At 47.0% G+C, this 22,751-nt stretch overlaps 1 protein-coding gene across 1 annotated transcript in view; it reads right to left on the reverse strand.

Moving 5' to 3' along the window:
- Positions 1 to 22,751, reverse strand: part of LOC144503706 (dual 3',5'-cyclic-AMP and -GMP phosphodiesterase 11A-like) — a 277,419-nt gene that overhangs the window by 52,324 nt on the left and 202,344 nt on the right. Inside the window, exon 15 of the mRNA XM_078228466.1 lies at positions 4,873 to 4,963. Within this exon, the coding sequence (XP_078084592.1) occupies positions 4,873 to 4,963 (91 nt within the window). The remainder of the gene's footprint in view (positions 1 to 4,872; positions 4,964 to 22,751) is intronic.

The following is a 22,751-nucleotide window of genomic DNA, read 5'->3' on the forward strand; positions in this document are numbered from 1 at the left end:
CTGTCCAAGCAAATTGGATAAAGGATAGCTAAGTACCAGAAAAGTTTACATCATTTATTGGAATAGGAAACAGTGAGTAATTAGGGATAAGGGCATCAAAGATGACGATGATGGAATCATTGAGAAAATCAACAGCTTCCATGGTGAAAGGCAGGGGAAAGACCAGCAGTTGGAACTGTCAGATCAGCCATGATCTTATTGAATGGCGGGGCAGGCTCGAGGGGCTAGATGGCCTACTCCTGCTCCTATTTCTTATGTTCTTATGTTCTTATGGAACATTGAGAGTGTTGCTGTAAGTGACCTTGAGTAATCTTGCTTTCCCCATGGGAAGGTGCAAAGGTGCAGAAGGAAGAGGAGTTGGAATGGTGTAGAACAAGCTGGTCCAAGGCCCAGCCCACAGGGCAGTTTCACATGGCCTGCCACGTCATTGCTGTGTAAGCAACCGTCCATCTCCAAAACTTCCCTGACAGAATTTTTAAAAATGCTCAGGGCCTACTCATCCAATCACATGCTGGTTTGTCCATGCATTGGTTGCTGATAGGCTCACCAGTAGCTCCATCTCAGTGCCAACTTGCACTCCCCCCTGGAACCCTGGCTCTGACACCCTGGTCTGGCGCCTTGGACTCTAAAGAGGGGCGGGGGTGCAAGGAAGTAAGTGGTGTGCCCATGCACACCTCTGTTGCTGCCAAGCTGCAGAGAGAGGGTCCCCCAAGGGACCTGATGCTTAAGTGGGCTTGGGCTGGGTGGAAGAGTTGACCTCGGAATTGTCCCCTGGAATGGGTGTCTCATGGCTGCAGTGTCCCTTTTAGTCATGGAAAAAGTGGAAATTGCTATTGGTATGGTGATTCCAGACACCTTGCTGGTTGATATCTTTATTCCTGTCAATGTACTGTGAAACCTTTGAAGTGGCCTGGTCATGTGAATATCCATGCCCCCTGAACACATGGATGCCTTAAAGATCACAGCAGCACTCTATTTCACAGAAGCGATATCCCTTGCTCTCTCTCAGAAGACACAGGTGTAAGCAGACCCCTTTGAATTTCTGAAACTGATAGGAGATGTCATTTTCACTGGGGAATTCCCCTTTGATGTAGTTTCACTCAGAAAATTCATTTTTAAAGCTTGAAAAGACTGCAGCTGCTGTTTGAAGTCTTTATAGTGCTCAGATTTACATTTACGGAGCAGATCAAACAGTTCATTGTTGATACAATCTAGTAGACCTCAAGTACTTGCATTTGTTCTTAATTGCAATGTTTATAAATGTACTTGTTCTTAACCACAATGTTTACAAACAGGCTTTATCACTGATCCGAATACCTTGGCTGACTTTTTTTTCCATACTGAGTCCTCTTCAAACATTCATGCTGGAAACACAGCCAGGATGATACAGCCAGGGTAGCAGCGGACATGGCGCCGGCTCTTTTATAGCTGAAAGCATCCTTCAGTGCAAGGATCCTATTCCAGTGTTCCACCCTCACCCCCTTTCCTATCAATTCATGTTATTTTTTAAAATTTATTTTCATTTCTTCTATTGTTTCATTTTTCATTGTTTTAATCTCACTTTCCATCTTTTTTCCCTTACCACTGTCTTCCCTCCCCCCACTCCACGAGGACCATCTGTTACCTGGTGCAGGTTGTCCTTAGACACACTGCTTATCTTTGTTCTGCCATTTACACATTCTGATCTTTTAATGTGTCCGCTATCAGCACCCTTCTTAGCCATGATCACCACATTCCCTTTCTGTCTATGATATCTTTGTCAATCTCTCCCAAATCCACCATCTGCTACCTCTTAATCCAGTCATAGAATCATAGAATCCTTACAGCACAGAAAGAGACCATTTGGCCCATCGAGTCTACACCAACCACAATCCCACCCAGGCCCTACCCCCATATCCCTACATATTTACCCGCTAATCCCTCTAACCTACACATCTCAGGACTCTAAGGGGCAATTTTTAGCATGGCCAATCAACCTAACCCGTACATCTTTGGGAGGAAACCGGAGCACCTGGAGGAAACCCACGCAGACACGAGGAGAATGTGCAAACTCCACACAGACAGTGACCCAAGCCGGGAATCGAACCCAGGTCCCTAGAGCTGTGAAGCAGCAGTGCTAACCACTGTGCTACCGTGCCGCCCCACAGCTTTCCTGCCCTCTCCTCACCACAACAGTATAAATCTCATCCTATTTTCTATTGTCTTCAGCTCTGACAAAGGCTCATCCAGATGCGAAATGTTGGCTCTGTTCCCTCTTCACAGATTCTTTCAGACCTGCTGAACTTTTCCAGCACTTTCTGGTTTTGTTGCTTAGCTCTCTAAATTTACTCATAAGGGCCTCCCAAGCAACAAGGTTGGACAAGTGTGATGTAGACATTTGTGGGAGATGATAGATCAGTGATGGGCAACCTAGGCTGGTGAGTGGGCCACATGAGTGGCCCTCCTTCATCTCAGTGGGCCACAAGATTGAAATCAGGCTTGTTCACTAACCATCAACCCATGAGTAAGATTAAATACATTTAACACACACCAAATATTTCAAAACAAGATGTTTAATCATTTATATATTAATAAAACTATCATCAACTTCAAATAGCAAGAATAAAATAAATATTTACACTTTGGATGCAGAGGGCGTGCACGGCTCTCACAATCGATGTGTGCAATCAGCAAGCATTTCACTTCACTTGTCCTTGCTTTACGTATTTATCATTTCAGTTATACTGGTAGGAAAAAAACTACCCGGACGGGAATCAGTGGAATGCGACAACCCTGTACGTGGGCAACGGTCAACAAAATGTCTCGTGGAGCTCACTCGGAACCCATATAGCCCGCTTGTGGCCCCAGGGTTGCAGGTTGCCCACCACTGTGATAGATACAAGGCAGAGATGTCCTTGACATTGATCAAGACTGTGGGAGTTGACAAGCCACTGGAACTGTTATAGTTGAGGAAATAATCATGGATAGGAGAGATTATATGGATGGAGAGACGTAGTGAAAGCAGGAGAGTGAATTTGTGAGAGAGAGGGCAAGAGGAATTGAGATATTGGGCGGGGTTTTATGGCCTCGCTTGCCCCGAAATCATAAAATCCCGCTCAAGGTCATTGGACCTTTCCATGTTCCGCCCCTCGTCCGCTCCGATTCCCGTGGTGGGCGGGATGGTAAAATTCTGGCCTGTGATTGAAATCGCAAAGGTGAGGAATTGTAGAAGTGGCCTAATGAGAAACAGTGTCTCACAACATGCTGGCTGGAAATATTTTGGCATATGCACTGTACCATAAAAAAAAACGGCAGCATGAAGAGAAGATTATTTAACACACAGGAAACAAAGAAGTGGGATAATTTGGTTGATTTGCTTGAATTTAAACGTTAGAAATGGTGTACCTCAGTGTACTAAGTTTTATTCTCGTTAGGTATGGGTGATTTGGATTCGGACATAGGAAACACAATCTCAAAGATCTGAGACTTATGAAAAGCAGGAGATTTGACAGACAGATTGAAGAACCAAGTGTCTTCAGGAAGACATATTTGGCAGAAGGGACAAAAGGATCAGGATGCAGTTTAATGTGAATAAAGGTGAGATGATATATTTTTGGGAGAAAAAACATGGAATAGAGTTATATAATGAATGGATAGGTACTGAATATCGTGGATAGCAGAAAGATCTTTAGTCTGAATATATAACCACCCGGAATTTTCACAAGGGTTTCCCAATGGGAGTTTTGTGGAATCTTGGGAAAAAGGTAGAAACGACTGAAAATAAACAATCATCGGAATTCTACCGCCTTGCCCATCATGGAATCGGAGCGGGTGAAGGACGGACAACGGAAATATCTGTTGATCTCAGGCGGGAATTTTCAGTCTCGCTCGAGTGAGGCCACAAAATCCCGCCCAATGATTCTATAGCAGTCGTGCTTAATGGCTGAAGTTATGACCTGAACTCTGGATAACTGTATATAAACACAGGATGACTTGAACTCAGCTAATAAGGTTGGGAATAAAGGTCTTACATTTTAATGCAAAGTAAAATCCTTCAGTAGCGCCTAACAACAAATGAAAAGGTTCCCATGAAGGAATACACTATTTGCTGACAACATTGCAGATTTCCAACTGATTGGTTCCTGGCAAGCTATTAGGTAAATTAGATAAATGGTTGAAAATGAACAACCATCTCAACAATTTTAATTTTAAAGTTATTTTCATGTGTTTGTGTGAGGGGAGTGCCAAGATCCTAGATATCTTTAAACATTTTAAAAGACCTTTAATAGATCCTGGAAATGACAGCGAGAAAGACTGGTTGTCACTGCAAAGATGAGAGTAAAGTTTTGTGTGCCAGTGAATGCTTTCTGCTAGTTAAACCTGTGCATAGAATTCAATAAGAAAAATATATTTAAATTACAACTTGTAAGAAGTAATGGCTTAGAACTTGTATCACAGTTTCATACATGAATAAAGACTGCTGGTATATGGAGATAGCAATTCATCTAATATTGCGCTTTGCTAAAAATGCAAAGGCATAAATTATTGGATAACAAACCAATTGTGTGGCACTAATCAACTTGATTCCCGTTAAAGAATCCTCGTAAGCATAAACTTTCATTTGTAATAAAAGCCTAGATTTCCTAGGCTTTTGCATAGGGTGGGCAGTCATGCATATATATTTGGTATTAAAGTTAGACTTAATAATTACCACACTATAAATTCTCATGCTATAAATGCATTAAAGTATAATTTATAAACCATGATATTTTGCAGTTCAGCAACCATGTTTATTAAAAACTGATACCCTTTCTACGGTTTATATTGCATTTGCAAATAGCAGCATTTTGTTTTTAAATTTTTGCCTAGGGTAAGTGCTTTAGTTGTACTTACCTCACTCTGCAGTATCATTACAGCATGGTTGAAGTGATGGTGTTCCAGTGTGGCTGACGTCCCATACAGCTGTGCTAAAGCAGATCCAGTCCTGGCAGAGAATCAAATGGTGGAAACTGTAAGAACTGGCAGAAATACATTGAACGTCCAAAATTATTATTAAAACAACTTGCAACATTGGCAAACTCTCCCATCTTCACCAGGAGACGCTCCTGCTAAAGTCAGCCATAGTCCCACTGGCAGCCTTTCTATCCACCTTTGTGACACATACCCGGCACAATCCCTTTCAACACTTTTCCTGTGCACCCCTCATAAAATGGCGTGGGCAACTTGAAATTACTAATATGTTTAATAGCTTGTTAATTAGTGTTTTAAAAATGGTACGTGGGTGGTTAATTCTGGCATCCACCTGACTTGCGTATTATCAGAGATCGACAGTATTATGTCAGGCGTAAGCAAAGCCGGGGGGGGGGGGGGGGGGGGGGGTCCAGTGTGGCTGTCCTGATTTCCACACAAAATTCACACAAATTATTAGAGTACAAAAGCAAGAAAGCTATGTTAATCCTTTATAAAACACTGTTTTGGTCTCAACTGGAATATTGTGGCTACGTTTGCTTGTCACACTCTAGAAAGGCGGTCAAGGCCCTTGGAGATGAGGGGGTCAATTCTCCCAGCCCGCTTCGCTGCTTTAGTAGCGCAGCAGACCGGGACCTCAAGCAGAAGCCGTCTTGGGGGCTCCCCACTGGGCACCACGACCTACCTGAGTCTCTAGCCGCCGGATTTCCGGCGCCATCAGCTCCACGCCAGAAATTGGCGTGGCACAGTGGTTAGTATGCTGCCTCACAGTGCCAGGCACACGTGTCCGATTGCCAGCTTGGGTGACTGTCTGTGTGGAGTTTGTACATTCTCCCTGTGTCTGTGTGGGTTTCCTCCGGGTGCTCCAGTTTCCTCCCACAGTCTGAAAGATGTGCTGGTTAGGTGCGTTGACCCAAACAGGCGCCAGAGTGTGGCGACTTGGGGAATTTCACAGTAACTTCATTGCAGTGTTAATGTAAGCCTTACTTGTGACTAATAAATAAAGTTTGACTTTAAACTTTATTATTTAAAATAGAATTAGCATGTAATTAGTGGGCCTGGGACCGAAGTCTCCAGGCCCACTAGCGTGTCCCCCCCACCCCCACCCCCGAGGAGTGTTTCATGTTTCACTCCAGCGGGGTTTACAATAGCTCCCCGCTTGCAGGAAGCTGGTGTCCCAATCCCGGTGGAGTGAAGGGGGTTCATAGAGGCTCCCCAGGAGGTCAGAGTCAAAGGGACATGTCCCCTGCGCATGGGCACCCTGGCAGTGCCAGCCTGGCCCCCAGCACTGCCCAAGGAGCAAAGTGGCAATGCCCAGGGGCACCTTGGCACTGCCTACCAGGCATTGGACAGTGCCAAAGGGATGGGGCCTAATGAGAGTGGGGCCTATAGGAGGCAGGGCCTCTGTGGGGGAGAGATGGGTGGGGGTGAGAGGTCCCGCTGCCACTCTGCACTCGGCGGTGACAGTGGGAGGGAGGCCAGGGCTGGCCATTGGGTTGGGGACATGAGGGTGTCGGGACTCTAGGGAGAGGGATTGGAACTGTGGTGGGGGAGGTGGGTGTTGGGACTGCCAGTGGGGGGGTTGGTCAGGGCTGGCCTGGACACGCAGAGGGGGTCAGCAATCGGGGTGTGGGGGGGGACGCACAGCCAGCGATGTGGGGTCATGGGGCTGGCCAGCTCAATCGCAGCGCAGATCGGCTCATGCGCAGTGGCCCACTCAGCGCTATGCTGCTGGCTTCTCCAGTGGGATTAGGCCTCGTCCACAGATTTTTCGTGAGATTCACGCTAGGGCACTCAGCAGTGCTCAGAGTGCGGGCGATTCATTTTGAAAATCCTGCTGAAAAACCCAGGAGGATTGACTCCAGTTTTTACGTGAATTCGACACTTAGATTTTTTTGCAAGAATCCCACCCGAGATTTACTTGCATGGTACCAAGACTGCACTATGTCAGTGATGTGGATAGATTAGAGATTATTGTGTTATTCTCCTTAGAGCAGAGAAGATTAGCACTGCTTCATCACAGCTCCAGGGACCTGGGTTCGAATCTCAGCTCGGGTCACTGTCTGTGTGGAGTTTGCACATTCTCCCTGTGTCTGCGTGGGTTTCCTCCGGGCACTCCGGTTTCCTCCCACAGTCCAAAGATGTGCGGGCTGGGTTGATTGGCCATTCTAAATTGCCCCTTAGTGTCCCCGGGATGCATAGGTTAGAGGGATAAGTGGGTAAATATGTAGGGATATAGGGATAGGGCCTGGGTGGGATTGTGGTTGGTGCAGACTCGATGGGCCGAATGGCCTCTTTCTGCACTGTAGGATTCTATGAATCTAGACATGTTCAAAGTCCTGAAGGGCTTTGGTAGAGTTGTTTCCAGAGTTGTGGAAGGATTGGTAACTGGAAGCACAGATCAGTAACCAGGGAACACTGATTTAAGTAAATTCCCCAAAGATGTAGAGGCAACAAGAGGAAAGTAAAATTGATGCAGTAAGTTGTTATGATCTGGAATGCACTTCCTAAAAGGGTTGTGAAAGAAGATTCAATAGTAACTTTCAAAAGGGAATTGGATAAATATTTTAAGGGGTAACATTGGGTATTGAGAGTGTGTATAGATGGGTCTTTTTCTAAATGGAGGTCGGTCACCAGTGGTGTGCCCCAGGGATCTGTTCTGGGACCCTTGCTGTTTGTCATTTTCATAAATGACCTGGATGAGGAAGTGGAGGGATGGGTTGGTAAGTTTGCCGACGACACGAAGGTTGGTGGGGTTGTGGATAGTCTGGAGGGATGTCAGAAGTTACAGAGGGACATAGATAGGATGCAAGACTGGGTGGACAAAGAACAAAGAACAAAGAACAATACAGCACAGGAACAGGCCCTTCGGCCCTCCAAGCCCGCGCCGCTCCCCGGTCCAGGATTGAATCCTGAATCCAGGATCCCCGCCCAATTTTCCAGCCTATCTACATACCAATATCCTATCCACCGAGCTGTCCCTCACAGCTACGATGCTTTGTTCATTACAACCTATTAACTTACCCCCACCCCCCCATTCCAGACCATGTGATCTCCAGGGAGAGGCGAAAACCCAGAGTGAAAAACCCCAGGGCCAATATGGGGAAAAAAAAATCTGGGAAATTCCTCTCCGACCCCCTGAGGCGATCAAAACGAGTCCAGGAGATCACAATGGCCCCGATCGGAAAATGCTTCCCAACCCGAGTCATTTCCACTTCCACGAACACCATATGAATCCCCTGCCCCCGAGACAGGTTCCCAACTATCCGCAGTCTCACTCTGTACTGGCACCAGCAAGATGATCGTAGAATGAAGCCTTGAAACGAGAAACCAGGAACAATTAGCCCGCGCCGCTCCCTGGTCCAAACTAGATCACTCTTTTGTATCCCTCCATTCCCACTCCGTTCATATAGCTGTCTAGATAAGTCTTAAACGTTCCCAGTGTGTCCGCCTCCACCACCTTGCCCGGCAACACATTCCAGGCCCCCACGACCCTCTGTGTGAAATATGTCCTTCTGATATCTGTGTTAAACCTCCCCCCCTTCACCTTGAACCTATGACCCCTCGTGAACGTCACCACCGACCCGGGGAAAAGCTTCCCACCGTTCACCCTATCTATGCCTTTCATAATTTTATACACCTCTATTAAGTCTCCCCTCATCCTCCGTCTTTCCAAGGAGAACAACCCCAGTTTCCCCAATCTCTCCTCATAACCAAGCCCCTCCATACCAGGCAACATCCTGGTAAACCTCCTCTGTACTCTCTCCAAAGCCTCCACGTCCTTCTGGTAGTGTGGCGACCAGAACTGGACGCAGTATTCCAAATGCGGCCGAACCAACGTTCTATACATCTGCAACATCAGACCCCAACTTTTATACTCTATGCCCCGTCCTATAAAGGCAAGCATGCCATATGCCTTCTTCACCACCTTCTCCACCTGTGACGTCACCTTCAAAGATCTGTGGACTTGCACACCCAGGTCCCTCTGCGTCTCTACACCCTTTATGGTTCTTCCATTTATCGTGTAGCTCCTCCCTACATTATTCCCACCAAAATGCATCACTTCGCATTTATCAGGATTGAACTCCATCTGCCATTTCCTTGCCCAAATTTCCAGCCTATCTATATCCTTCTGTAGCCTCTGACAATGTTCCTCACTATCTGCAAGTCCTGCCAGTTTTGTGTCGTCCGCAAACTTACTGATCACCCCAGTTACTCCTTCTTCCAGATCATTTATATAAATCACAAACAGCAGAGGTCCCAATACAGAGCCCTGCGGTACACCACTAGTCACAGGCCTCCAGCCGGAAAAAGACCCTTCCACTACCACCCTCTGTCTTCTATGACCAAGCCAGTTCTCCACCCATCTAGCCACCTCCCCCTTTATCCCATGGGATCCAACCTTTTTCACTAGCCTACCATGAGGGACTTTGTCAAACGCTTTACTAAAGTCCATATAGACAACATCCACGGCCCTTCCTTCGTCAACCATTTTGGTCACTTCTTCAAAAAACACCACCAGGTTCGTGAGGCATGACCTCCCTCTCACAAAACCATGTTGACTATCGTTAATGAGTTTATTCCTTTCTAAATGCGCATACATCCTATCTTTAAGAATCTTCTCCAACAACTTCCCCACCACGGACGTCAAGCTCACCGGCCTATAATTACCCGGGTTATCCTTCCTACCCTTCTTAAATAACGGGACCACATTGGCTATCCTCCAATCCTCTGGGACCTCACCTGTGTCCAGTGACGAGTCAAAGATTTGCGTCAGAGGCCCAACGATTTCACCTCTCGTCTCCCTGAGCAGCCTTGGATAGATTCCATCAGGCCCTGGGGATTTGTCAGTCTTTATATTCTCTAACAAACCTAACACTTCCTCCTTTGTAATGGAGATTTTCTCCAACGGTTCAACACTCCCCTCCGAGACACTCCCAGTCAACACATCCCTCTCCTTAGTGAATACCGACGCAAAGTATTCATTTAGGATCTCCCCTACCTCTTTGGGCTCCAAGCATAAGTCCCCACTTTTGTCCCTGAGAGGTCCGATTTTTTCCCTTACAACCCTTTTGTTCCTAACGTATGAATAAAATGCCTTGGGATTCTCCTTAATCCTGTCTGCCAAGAACATTTCGTGACCCCTTTTTGCTCTTCTAATTCCCCGTTTGAGTATTTTCCTACTTTCATTATACTCCTCCAGAGCTCCCTCTGTTTTTAGCTGCTTGGACCTAACATACGCCTCTCTTTTCCTTTTGACCAGTCCCTCAATTTCCCTGGTTATCCACGGTTCTCTAATCCTACCCTTCCTATCCTTCTTTTTTACAGGCACATGCTTGTCCTGTAGCCCTAACAACCGTTCCTTAAAAGACTGCCACATACCAGATGTGGATTTACCCTCAAACAGCCTCTCCCAATCAAGAGCTGCCAATTTCTGCCTGATCCCAATAAAGTTAGCCTTCCCCCAATCCAACACCTTACCCTTGGGACACCACTCATCCTTTTCCATCACTATCCTAAAGCTAACAGAATTGTGGTCACTATTTGCCACATGTTCCCCGACCAAAACTTTGAAGACCTGACCGGGTTCATTCCCCAGCACCAGGTCCAGTATAGCCCCCTCTCTAGTTGGGCTGTCCACATATTGTTCCAACGAACCCTCCTGTACACATTTTACAAATTCCTCCCCATTCAGAGTCCCTGCCCTCAGCGATTTCCAGTCTATACCAGGGAAATTGAAGTCTCCCACTACAACAACCCTATATTTCCTGCACCTATCCAGTATCTCCTGACATATCCATTCTTCCACTTCCCTTGGGCTGTTGGGGGGCCTGTAGTACACCCCCAACATAGTGACTGCGCCTTTCCTGTTTCTAAGCTCCACCCAGAGTGACTCGCTACACGACTCCTCCGAATTGTCCTCCCTCTGCACCGCTGTAATATGCTCTCCAACCAATACCGCTACTCCCCCACCTCTTTTGGCCCCTCCTCTGTCTCGCCTAAAACACTTGTACCCTGGAATATTCAGCTGCCAGTCCTGTCCCTCTTTCAACCAAGTCTCCGTCACCGCAACCACATCCAAATTCCTCGTGCGCATTAAGGCCCCAAGTTCGTCTGTTTTACCTGCTACGCTCCTTGCATTGAAGTATAAGCACTCCAGACCCCCAGGCTCAGTGAGGTCGTCCTCCCCCAGAGTGCTCTTCTTCTTTGCCAGCCTTGTCCCAGCCCCAAGCTCGTCCCCAGCCACCACACTTATAGACCTAAGAGTTTGATCCCCACCCCCCTGCCACACTAGTTTAAACCCCCCCGAACTGCATTAGCAAAGCTTCCAGCCAGGATATTTGTGCCCTTCCAACTTAGTTGTGACCCCTCCCTCTTGTACAGGTGCCATCCTCTCCTGAAAACCTCCCATTGGTCTATGAAAATAAAGCCCTCCCTCCTGGACCAGTCCTTTAGCCAGGCATTCATTTGAACCAACTCCCTATTCTTATCCTCACTGGCACGAGGCATTGGGAGCAGCCCAGAGATGGCCACCCTAGTGACCCTACTTTTTAACCTATTTCCCAACTCCCTGAATTGCTCCCTTAGGACCCCCCTACTCTTCCTATCTACGTCATTTCCACCAATGTGTATAATGACATCCGTTTCTTTATCTTCCCCTTTTAAAATGCCTCCTATCCGCTCGGAGACATCCGTGACCCCAGCACCAGGTAGGCAGACTACCATCCTGGAGTCCCGTTCGCCCCCACAGAATCGCCTGTCTGTCCCTCTAACTGACGCATCCCCCACCACTATCGCTCTCCTAACCCCTCTCTTCCCTTTCCGGGCCACAGAGCCTGACTGTGTGCCAGTGACCTGGTCACTGTGTCTTACCCCTGGAGAGGCACACTCCTCCACACTATCTAAAACAATGTACCTGTTTTGGAGTGGGACAACCACAGGTGACCCTTCTTCTAACTGTCCACTCCCCTCCCCTCTCACACCTTTCACCAAGCCCTTCCTATTTTGAGACACCTCTGGAGACCTCCCTTGTACTTTACCCTTCTGCCCTTTACTCCTCCTAACTGTGACCCACGTGTCATTCTCCCGATGCCCCGGTGTAACTAGTTGCCTATAACTGCTGTCAATTTTTCTCCCATTTTCCCTGATTAGGCTAAGGTCAGCGATCTGCAGCTCCAGTTCCCTAACACGGTCTCTCAAGAGCTGCAGTTCCACGCACCTGGCACATATGTGAACCTCTGGGAAGCTCGGTGTTTGCAGAAACTCCCACATCCCACATCGGAAGCACTGAACTGGCCGATCACTCATACCTGCCCTTATCCTTTACAGGGTTGGGTAAAAAATAACTAGCCTTGCCTTGCCCTTTTAGCCCAAGCCCTGTGAGCCAAAGCCCTTATAATGCACACTCTGCTCCCCACTCACTCAAGCCCTGTGAGCCAAAGCCCTTATAATGCACACTCTGCTCCCCACTCACTCAAGCCCTGTGAGCCAAAGCCCTTATAATGCACACTCTGCTCCCCACTCACTCCACTGCCCGCTCCCGACGCTGCCCGCTGTATAGTGCAGACGGCTTTTTATGCTCCCGACGAACCCCCCAAGTAACTGCCTTTTATACTAAGACTCAACCTCCCAGAATCCCCTTCAGCTGACCTCACTTCCTCAATTCAAAACCCTGAAAAAAGCCCGCGAAATATACTAGGAATACCCTTAAATGAATAAATGAATAATTAAATCACTTCTTAGCTTACTCTCAGCACTCCTGCTAAGACTCTCTCCCCCACTCTCACTCCAGTTAAACAAAGAGATCGAACCCCCCAGGTAACTGCCTTTTATACTAAGACTCAACCTCCCAGAATCCCCTTCAGCTGACCTCACTTCCTCAATTCAAAACCCTGAAAAAAGCCCGCGAAATATACTAGGAATACCCTTAAATGAATAAATGAATAATTAAATCACTTCTTAGCTTACTCTCAGCACTCCTGCTAAGACTCTCTCCCCCACTCTCACTCCAGTTAAACAAAAAGAGGACTTCAACCCAGATAAATGCGTCGTGGTCCATTTTGACAGGTCAAATGGGATGAAGGAGTACAATATAAAGGGAAAGACTCTTAGTACTGTAGAGGATCAGAAGGACCTTGGGGTCCTGGTCCATAGGACTCTAAAATCAGCCCCGCATGTGGATGAGGTGGTTAAGAATGCGTATGGTGTGCTGGCCTTTATCAATCGAGGGATTGAGTTTAGGAGTCTGGGGATAATGATGCAGCTATATAAGACCCTCGTCAGACCCCACTTGGAGTACTGTGCTCAGTTCTGGTCGCCTCATTACAGGAAGGATGTGGAAAAGATTGAAAGGGTGCAGAGGAGATTTACAAGGATGTTGCCTGGATTGAGTGGCATGCCTTATGAGGATAGGCTGAGGGAGCTCGGTCTTTTCTCCTTGGAGAGACGTAGGATGAGAGGAGACCTAATAGAGGTATATAAGATGTTGAGAGGCATAGATCGGACTCTCAGAGGCTTTTTCCCAGGGTGGAAATGGCTGCTACGAGAGGACACAGGTTTAAGGTGCTGGGGAGTAGGTACAGGGGAAATGTTAGGGGGAAGTTTTTCACACAGAGGGTGGTGGGCGAGTGGAATCGGCTGCCGTCAGTGGTGGTGGAGGCAAACTCAATAGGGTCTTTTAAGAGACTCCTGGATGAGTACATGGGACTTAATAGGATGGAGCATTATAGGTAGGTCTAGAAGGTAGGGATATGTTCGGCACAACTTGTGGGGCCAAAGGGCCTGTTTTGTGCTGTAGTTTTTCTATGTTTCTATGGGGAATGTGGGGGAAAAACAAGAAAGCGGAAATACAAGGTGCAACGTTCGGAATTTTCGCGTCCCGCTCGCCATGTGAATTGGAGTGGGCGAGGGGTGGACCATGGAAAGGTCCGTTGATCTTGGATGGAATTTTACGGTTTTGGGACAAGCGAGGCCATAGAATCCCACTGGCCACCTTGGAATCAAGATTGTGCCAGATTTTGGCTTTGCTGGATTTTGAGTCTGGCGGTTCTGGCCAAGCTGGGTTGGGTGAGGTCACAGGTTGCCCGGAGTGTGAGAATAGACTGGTGCACAAGTGGCAAAGTGGATAACTAATCCAGCGCCACACTGTGCCAATGTAGCACTTAGCTGAATTGTACAGTTAAGTCTTTTTTATATTATACTCAGTTCATGGCACAATCAAAAAATGTCCAGTTTTCAGACCACTCTGGTTTTTGGCCAGCTGGATTTGGGACATTGGTCCAATAATTATATAGCGCTTTCACAGCACAAGCATATAGACTGAACAGGCTCCTTCTGTGAGATTTGGGAGCAGGGGAGGGGGGGAAAGACATGTGAGTGTGGGGTGAGAAACTGAAGGCAGGAGGCCAATGTGCATGTAAACAAAGAAAAGCACAGACAAACAAAGCATCTAAAGGAGACCCCAACTGTCTCCCACATCGCTGCCCTGGAAATACAGGACAAAATGAGTCCTGAGGAGAGATTGTACTGGATACGTAACAAACTGTAAAAATACATCACAATCCTGTAAAGTACGGGATGGTTGGTCGCTCTGGTTATGTCTGACCAAACATTCCATTACTGTGGTATTAACTAATAATTATATTTCTAAATCCTAGGGAAGATTTCATCAAAGAATAAACTAAATATAAGGGTTAAATATTGTATATGCTGGAAATATGAAATAAGAATGGAAAAGACAGCATTTTCTGTGTTTCTCTCTCCAAGATGCAGCAGCGGTTTCGTGGCTGGTGGGACCAGATAATTTGGAGAGCGGCCAAACATTGGAAATCTGCTGGTGGGAAAACAGTTTGAAATTTTCATGGTGGGTTGATGACTGGTAGGATTTCCCGCTGATCCATGGCAGCAATCCTACTTGCATGCCTTACTGGTTTATTTATTAGTGTCACAAGTCGGCTTACGTTAACGCTGCAATGAATTTACTGTGAAAATCCTCTAGTCGCCACATTCCGGTGCCTGTTCGGGTACACTGAGGGAGAATTTAGCGTGGCCAATTTACCGAAACCAGCACGTCTTTTGGACTGTGGGAGGAAACTATGTCATGGATGCTTATCAAACATGCCACTTAACTGAATCACATCGGGCCTGATTTTACCATTTTGAGTCTAAGTGCCGAATCTGGGCATCAAAGAGATCCGCGCCTGGAATCCTCTTTCCAGTGCGCCCATGCACATTTTGCCGGCTCCGATCCAATTCACGCTGTGGGTGGGGCTTAGCGCTGGCGGACCGATCGGAGCTCTGAACTGTGCATGCGCAGTTCGAAAAAAATCTGACAGAGCGCGCCCGGGCGCGAAAGAAAAAAAAAAGCAGAGAGCGGCTCTCTGACGATCATCCTCTGGTTGGGGAGTTGGGGGAGGGTGGGGGGGGGGGAGGCTGGTGGTGGTGGTGGGTGATGAGAGGAGGGGGGTGGTGGGAGGAGGGGGGGCGGAACCCAGGTCATCCTCTGGTCGGGGGGGGCAGGTGGGAAGAGGAAGGGGGTTGGGAGGTGGAGGGGGGGCGGGACCCAGATCATCCTCTGGTCGGGGGGGCAGGTGGGAAGAGGAAGGGGGTTGGGAGGAGGGGGGGCGGGACCCAGATCATCCTCTGGTCGGGGGGGCAGGTGGGAAGAGGAAGGGGGTTGGGAGGAGGAGGGGGGGCGGGACCCAGATCATCCTCTGGTCGGGGGCGGGGGGGTCCGCTGCCAGTCTGCGGCCGATCGCTCCTCCCGGAGTGGACGTGCGGCCATGCCATCCCACAAAACCTTCAGGATGAAGCGATTCCTCGCTAAGAAGATGAAGCAGAACCGGCCAATTCCACAGTGGATCCACATGAAAACCGGCTACAAAATCAGTACAAGTCCAAGAGGAGACACTGGAGAAGGACCAAGCTGGGCCTGTAAAGGGATACACCATCACTGGTACACTACCAGCCACAGATTACTCTTCCCTGCAGGGGCAAGAGAGCGGGAGAGATGGCTGTGGCTGGTAGTGTACCAGTGATGGTGTATCCCTTTACAGGCCCAGCTTGGTCCTTCTCCAGTGTCTCCTCTTGGACTTGTACTGATCTTGTAGCCGGTTTTCATGCGGATCCACTGTGGAATTAGCCGGTTCTGCTTCATCTTCTTAGCGAGGAATCGCTTCATCCTGAAGGTTTTGTGGGATGGCATGGCTGCACGTCCACTCCGGGAGGAGCGATCGGCCGCAGACTGGCAGCGGACACCCCCGACCAGAGGATGATCTGGGTCCCGTCCCCCTCCTCCTCCCACCATCTCCCCTTCCCCCACCGACCAGAGGATGATCTGGTTCCCGCCCCCTCTCCTCCTCCCCCCTCCTACCCCCCCCCCCCCCCCCCCCCCCCACCCAGAGGATGACCTGGGTCAAAGAGTCGTTGCAGGCTCAGACCCCGCTCTTCGGAAGCTGCAGTGATGACTTCAGACTTTTATTTTGCAGGTCGCTTACAGCACGGATGCGGAACGGACCAGAAGACGGTAAAGTGGGATTTGGTGGTAGAGTTGGGCGCGCGGTTCATTAAGTCGATTTAAATGCATGCAAATGCATTTAAATCGTCGGGCCGCCCGATTCGGGCGCGGACCGGACCCGTGCCCGAATCGGGTGTCGGTAAAGCCGCGATCTGCTCGGAATCGGGTGCAGATCGCGGTATAGGCCCGACGCCCAACTTTACCGCGATCGGGCGCGAAGTTTTGATAAAATCGGGCCCATAGCCTCTCCTAATCTAGCGTTGTATCAGCGAAAAAATAGATCTGTCTGAAACATGTTTGGAAAGGAGTGGCAGACAGTCACTGACCCTTGGTCAGGGATCAAGTAGTCAGAGTGTGAGAGTAAAGGCAGTCTTGGGGCTAAGTGGGTCTCATCGTCAGAGTGAGAGTCTAAATGCTGTCCTGGGGATTTGCGGGCCATACTACATACATGTGCATGGAATGCACATTATGCTCCCACTGCATGAGAGGGCTTGTGTGCTCAATCGGGATAAGGCACAACTTCATGTGGAGGGTGTGGTCATGGTCTTACTGTCACTGGCTTTGGTCTTATCCAGCTGGATACTGGGCTGCAGATGGGATTGTCAGGCTTAGGAGAGGCATCTGCAGCTGATAAAGAGGGGAAATGTAGTGAGGGCAGTATTCAAATCTTTCCTGGAGGGGATAGGTGGGGGTCTCCTCTGTATGTGAGTGTGCACACAGCCTCGAGAAGGGGAGTGGTGAGGTCCATAGTGGGCATAGGGTCATCAATGGTTACGGGTTCAGGTGGGAGGGTTGGAATATTGACCACAATTACTATGGGATCCAGGATTACTGGGGAATGCTGGAGAATAACAGGAGGGATTTCTACCTGCACACCGTGGAGTTCCAGGAAGATTGGAAGGATACAAACACTCACAGAGGGAGGGTCAATGCTGATCTCAAATTAATATCTTGCTGACACAAAATAATGCTGCAGTAACAAATCGAAAACAACTTGGATGGGAGGGTTAATAACTATTATGCTAATAACTTACATCATCGGTAGTGTCAGATCACATGTAACCAGAGCTCTGAAAGAGATGGTTCTGGAAGGAGCTGCATTCTTTTCTTTCCTTGTCCATATAGTAAATAAATGTTTGAAAGAACCTCGAGATCTTGTTTCCAGCAGTCTATGTTAGCCAAATCCTGTGAGCATTTACAGTGTTACTTCACCTACCAGACCACAAGCCGATATGCCAGCATTTTCCTGGCATAGGCCTGAATGGCGTGAGCTCCAACAGCTGCTAGTTCAATACTTAGTCAGCAGGATGAGACCCTTAAATGGTCTCAGTTGGCCTCTGGGCAGGAAGGCTGTTCTTGAGCTTTCCTGCCCTGGACCGAACCGGAGGGAGAGTCAGGAGGACCACAGGATCTCCACACTACATCTTCCCACCCAATCACATGGCACCCCGGCCTCTGAACCTGCTTCCAGGAAGGGGTGTGAAATTCTATCCCATGAGTCTAAAATATTAAAGGAAGATTATACTCTAAAGCATCAATTATAAAACTATCTGGTGAACTGATATATTTAAAAATGTATGTCTTACAAAGGGAGAAGCAAGGACTTCCTGACATTGACCAATGTGAGCGAAATTAATCTTTTATAATGTTCTATCTTATTATAGGTAAAGGAATTATACAAATATGTTTGTTGGAAATGCATTTGGTAAATAATTGTACACACAACATTTGACCACTAAAATACCCAGCGCTATAAACCAAGCCAGGTGGACATGACAATCTTATTTGGATAGAATGGGAATGAAATGAAGTGATATTATGGTAGAAAAAAGGAAAAATGTTGAAAATATTTCAGATTTTATCTGAATTTTATTTTAATCCCAGATTTCCAGTATCCGCAGTATTTTGCTTTGGGATTATACAATGGTCTAGTGGTGTGTACATGCAGATAACAGCTTTGGTATTTGCCTTTCAAACAAGCTCTACCTTAATGTCAGAACTTTGTTCAAAATAAAACAACCAGCTACTTCTGACAAGACAAATTGTCAGAATGAAATTAACCCGGCATAGGGATTTGCAACAACAATGAAGCGGTCTTTGTTTTAGCACACTGGTGTCCTTTTGTACCTTCACAATAATGAGCAACAAGAGATTAATTACAAAATAAAAATACTTGACTCAATTTATCCTCAAAATGTAACAAATGAAAACGGGAAACCTGAATGAACTGTTAGCTATTTTATTTTCATGGAAAACACTAAATAACCCATTATATTACTCTCTCTGGCCTCAGCACCTAGCTGGTTGTGTATTGGACATTGGCAGTGCAGTTTCTAACTAGCTGCAGTCCTCTCAGAGGTGTATTCTAATCAATTCACCAACAAACTTTAGTCTCAATTTGTCACTGGAGGAATGGGGAGCACATTGGTCTAAGTTATGACCTTTCAGGTGATTCTAGCCAACTGTAAGCAAAGTCCAATAAAATGTCTACATGTCACGCTCCGAAAGCTCGTGCTACCAAATAAACCTGTTGGACTTTAACTTGGTGTTGTGAGACTACTTACTGTACATAAAAAACAGCAGAGCATTGAATTTTAAAAATTACGACAGGCCCAACAACTTCACTGGTTCAATCGCTTGATCAGGGAAGCCTCAATGAGGAGTTTATAGTCTGATCTTCAACTAAAAACAGGCACTGGAGTGTGGCGACTAGGGAATTTTCACAGTAACTTCATTGCAGTGTTAATGTGAGCCTACTTGTGACACTGATAAATAAACTTTAAAACTACGAGAAGCTCCATCACGCTTATCAACTGTTTTCTTATTCACTAAAATCCTTTGAAGTGAGATTTTAATGTGAACATTAGTAAATTATTTACAAATGTATAATGAACAACAGATCAGTGTTTGCCATAGATCATGACAAATGTCTAACAGTTAAGGACACTTCATGCTGACATCTAAAACCTGAATCCGATTATAGAAGAATGAACATTTCTGTATCAGTAAATCCTAAATGGCATCAACACTTCTCTAGCCATTCATTTCCCAGGCAGTGAACCAAAGGGAGGAATATTAGACAAAGTCTGATAAAAGGCGCAGTGATCACGATGAGTGATTAACCCTCACTTGTTCATTGCGCTGCAGGCAGTACATGTTCTGCTATAGAGGACTCAGTTGAGGATTTCAATGAGAAATACTGATGGGATTGTACACAGCCTGATGTCGAGGAGCACAGAGTAGTCTGGCAGCAACTTGGGAAAGAGCTTTATGCAGAGCCTGGAGCCCATCTTTTCCGGCATGGAAGTGGTGGCCAACTCTGTGAGAACAGGTGCGGAACCAACCCTGGTGCAGTGCTTGCTGGTCAATGTCTCAGCATCAACTGCAGCACAAATAGAAGACACATAACATCTGAATGCTGCAATGGAAACGCAGGTTAAGATCATGAAGTCTCAGCCGCTTGCCATGCAAGCCATTTTGCTGCCATAGGGGTCTAAGCTGCTACAAACATGGCAATGGATATCAGTGCAAAAAGGGACTTTCACAAGTTCTCACAGTAGTCCAGCAATCTATAGTCCAGCAGATTACTAGGATTGCCGAAGTGACACTATGGGTAAGTGGTAGTGGCTCTGTGAAGCACAAACCTGCCATTCTCTTTCAGGATGACAGTGTTCATCTTCCTACCACTGCCACTCCGCCAGTTCTCCTGCTGCACCTTTTGGACTACCAGCCCAGACTGCCACCCATGCTGAGATGGTGTAGCCCAAAGTCATGCCTCTTGGCCCAGAGCTACTTGAGATCGCCTGAAAAGCTACCTAGAGTTTCCTTGCTGAGAGTCAGCAGTCTGCCACCAGCCATGCCTCAACCATGGCATCACACTGTATAAGATTAGGATAGTCAAAGGCACCCATGAGACAGGTACTAAGTGAATACACCTGGATGATTAGCTGACTATCTTGTAGGATATTAAGTGATTTGTTTGGAAAAAGTTGACTTTTAACAGCTGTTTTGTGGTGACTTTTATTTCATTGTGACCAATTGGATGCTGCAATTGCCAGTGAGAGAGGCAAGATGGGGTTTGTGTCATGAGTTCATAAAATATAGGAGCAGAATTAGGCCATTCGACCCATAGAGTCCGTTCCGCCATTCGATCATGGCTCATATGCTCCTCATCCCCATTTTCCTGCCTTCTCCCAATAACTCTTCAACATATTACCAATTAAAAATCTATCTAACTCCTCCTTAAATTTACTCTGTCCCAGCATCCATCACATATTGGGGTAGATAATTCCACAGATTCACAACCCTCTGGGAGAAGTAGTTTCTCCTCAACTCTGTTTTAAACTCTGTGTCTGTGGTATAATATAGATTTGGGGTTGTCTTCAGTGAAGCTGTAATCAGATGAGTTGATAGTGGATAGCCTGGATGGAAAGGGGAAACCTGGTTGTCTCTTTCCCATCTCTTCCTATGTCTTAGAACCATTGAAACCCTACAGTGCAGAAAGAGGCCACTCAGCCCATAGAGTCTGCATGGACTTTCCAAAAGAGTATCTTATCCAGGCCCACCCTGAACCCCCCTCCCTATCTCTGTAACCCTGCTCATTTACCATGGCTGTTTGTGGAATCAGACCAGGTTTTCCACAACTCTCCATGCCAACTTCCCCACCCACCCCCTCCCCCCCTCCCCCCCCCGCCCCCCCAGCCACTCTCATGGCTCCTTGTATTCCCCCCCCCCCCCCCCCCACCCCCCCCCCCCCCCCCCAACCCACCCCCACAGCCACTCTCATGGCTCCTTGTATTGCCCAGACCAACTCAAATGACCCAATATTATTCAGTAAAACAGAGCTTCATATTTAACTCTGCTACAATTGGACTTTTAATTGAAGTAGGAGTTGATCATATTCCATGCGAGAAACAGACAGAGTTAATCGGTATTATTTATGTTGAAATTAATTGATCACAATATTGATCTGAGACTATAGACCCAGGATTATAATTTCCAAATGTTGAAAAATTGAACAATACAGTTAATTTCACGTGTCATTGCACAGACAGAGTGAAGTTCCATTCTGGCCTTCAGGTGAACTGGAGTTCGAAGTCTCATTCATTGGGAGGCAAAATTTTTCTCTTAATCACAATCACTCGTGTAGCATTGGGTTATAACCTGCTGTAGGAGTGAATCTAACAGTGTTGCCATTAGACTTATCTGTGCATGCTTTTCTGCACAGCAAATGAATGAAACTGCAAGCTGATGGTGATGAAATGAAGGAAATCGAGTTTGTGGGCCCCCGAGTGAAGTCTGTAAGCAACTGTATCTCCTGAACCAATTAGATTGGAGGATTGAGAAATGAACAGTACATGAACTGAGAAGGAAATGTAAATTGGAATGGGCAAATTCAATGTCAATTACAAAAAGGGAACAAAGTATGGAGGGGTAAAGAAAGATTAGATGAAAAGAGTGAGAAAAAGGCAGTTTAATTTTTTTTCTAAATCTCCAGAAAAATATAAAATCCGGAGGAATGACACTCCATAATTGTAATAATTAATTTTCAGTACTGGAGACATTGATCATCATTAATTAACACATAATTGTGTGCTGGAGTCCAAAGCTGGCAAACAGGAGTCAACAAACACCAGCCTTAAGATTCAGCAATGTCTTGCTGAACACTACTTCAAGTAGTGGAGGACAGGAGGGATGGGAAGAGAAGGTCCACCTGTCTCCCCACACCTGCATGGAAGGTGGTCACCAGTATGGAAAGTGTCAATTCAACTCATAGGAGGACCACCCAGCAGTAGAGGTAAAGAATGAATGACCTCATCCTCACAGCAAAGATACGTAAACATGCTGGTCCTCACATTGAATGGGAACTGGAGCATGGTCCTCAATGCCAAGGCCTCCTGTCCATCCATAAAAGCCCTTACTAAGGTGCTGGATGCTGCTTCATTGCTCCACTGTAGTCCATGTGATCTGCAGAGCGGGCTGCTGATCTGGCAGGGGAGGACTGTCACTATTCCTGTGGCAATGGCAAGGCCAGCCTTCCCTAGCCATCCAGTGAGAAAACATGCTGAATCTCTACCATTAGGAACCGGAGGGAGATTCTCTGTGTAAGAATGTAGGAAGCAGCCCAAGCAGTCACTCATTCTCTCCTCTTTCCATTGTTGGTGCCAACAGGAAGGGGGTGAGACCAGACTCTGAGTCCAGCCCTAGGCTGCAGAGGACTGAGAAGGGTGACGCCGATGATGAATTCTCATCTGTAGAGCCATCACAGCAGTCACCTACACCCTCCACC

The sequence above is a fragment of the Mustelus asterias genome, chromosome 2 (genome assembly GCF_964213995.1).
Source record: "Mustelus asterias chromosome 2, sMusAst1.hap1.1, whole genome shotgun sequence".
Lineage (NCBI taxonomy): Eukaryota > Metazoa > Chordata > Chondrichthyes > Carcharhiniformes > Triakidae > Mustelus > Mustelus asterias.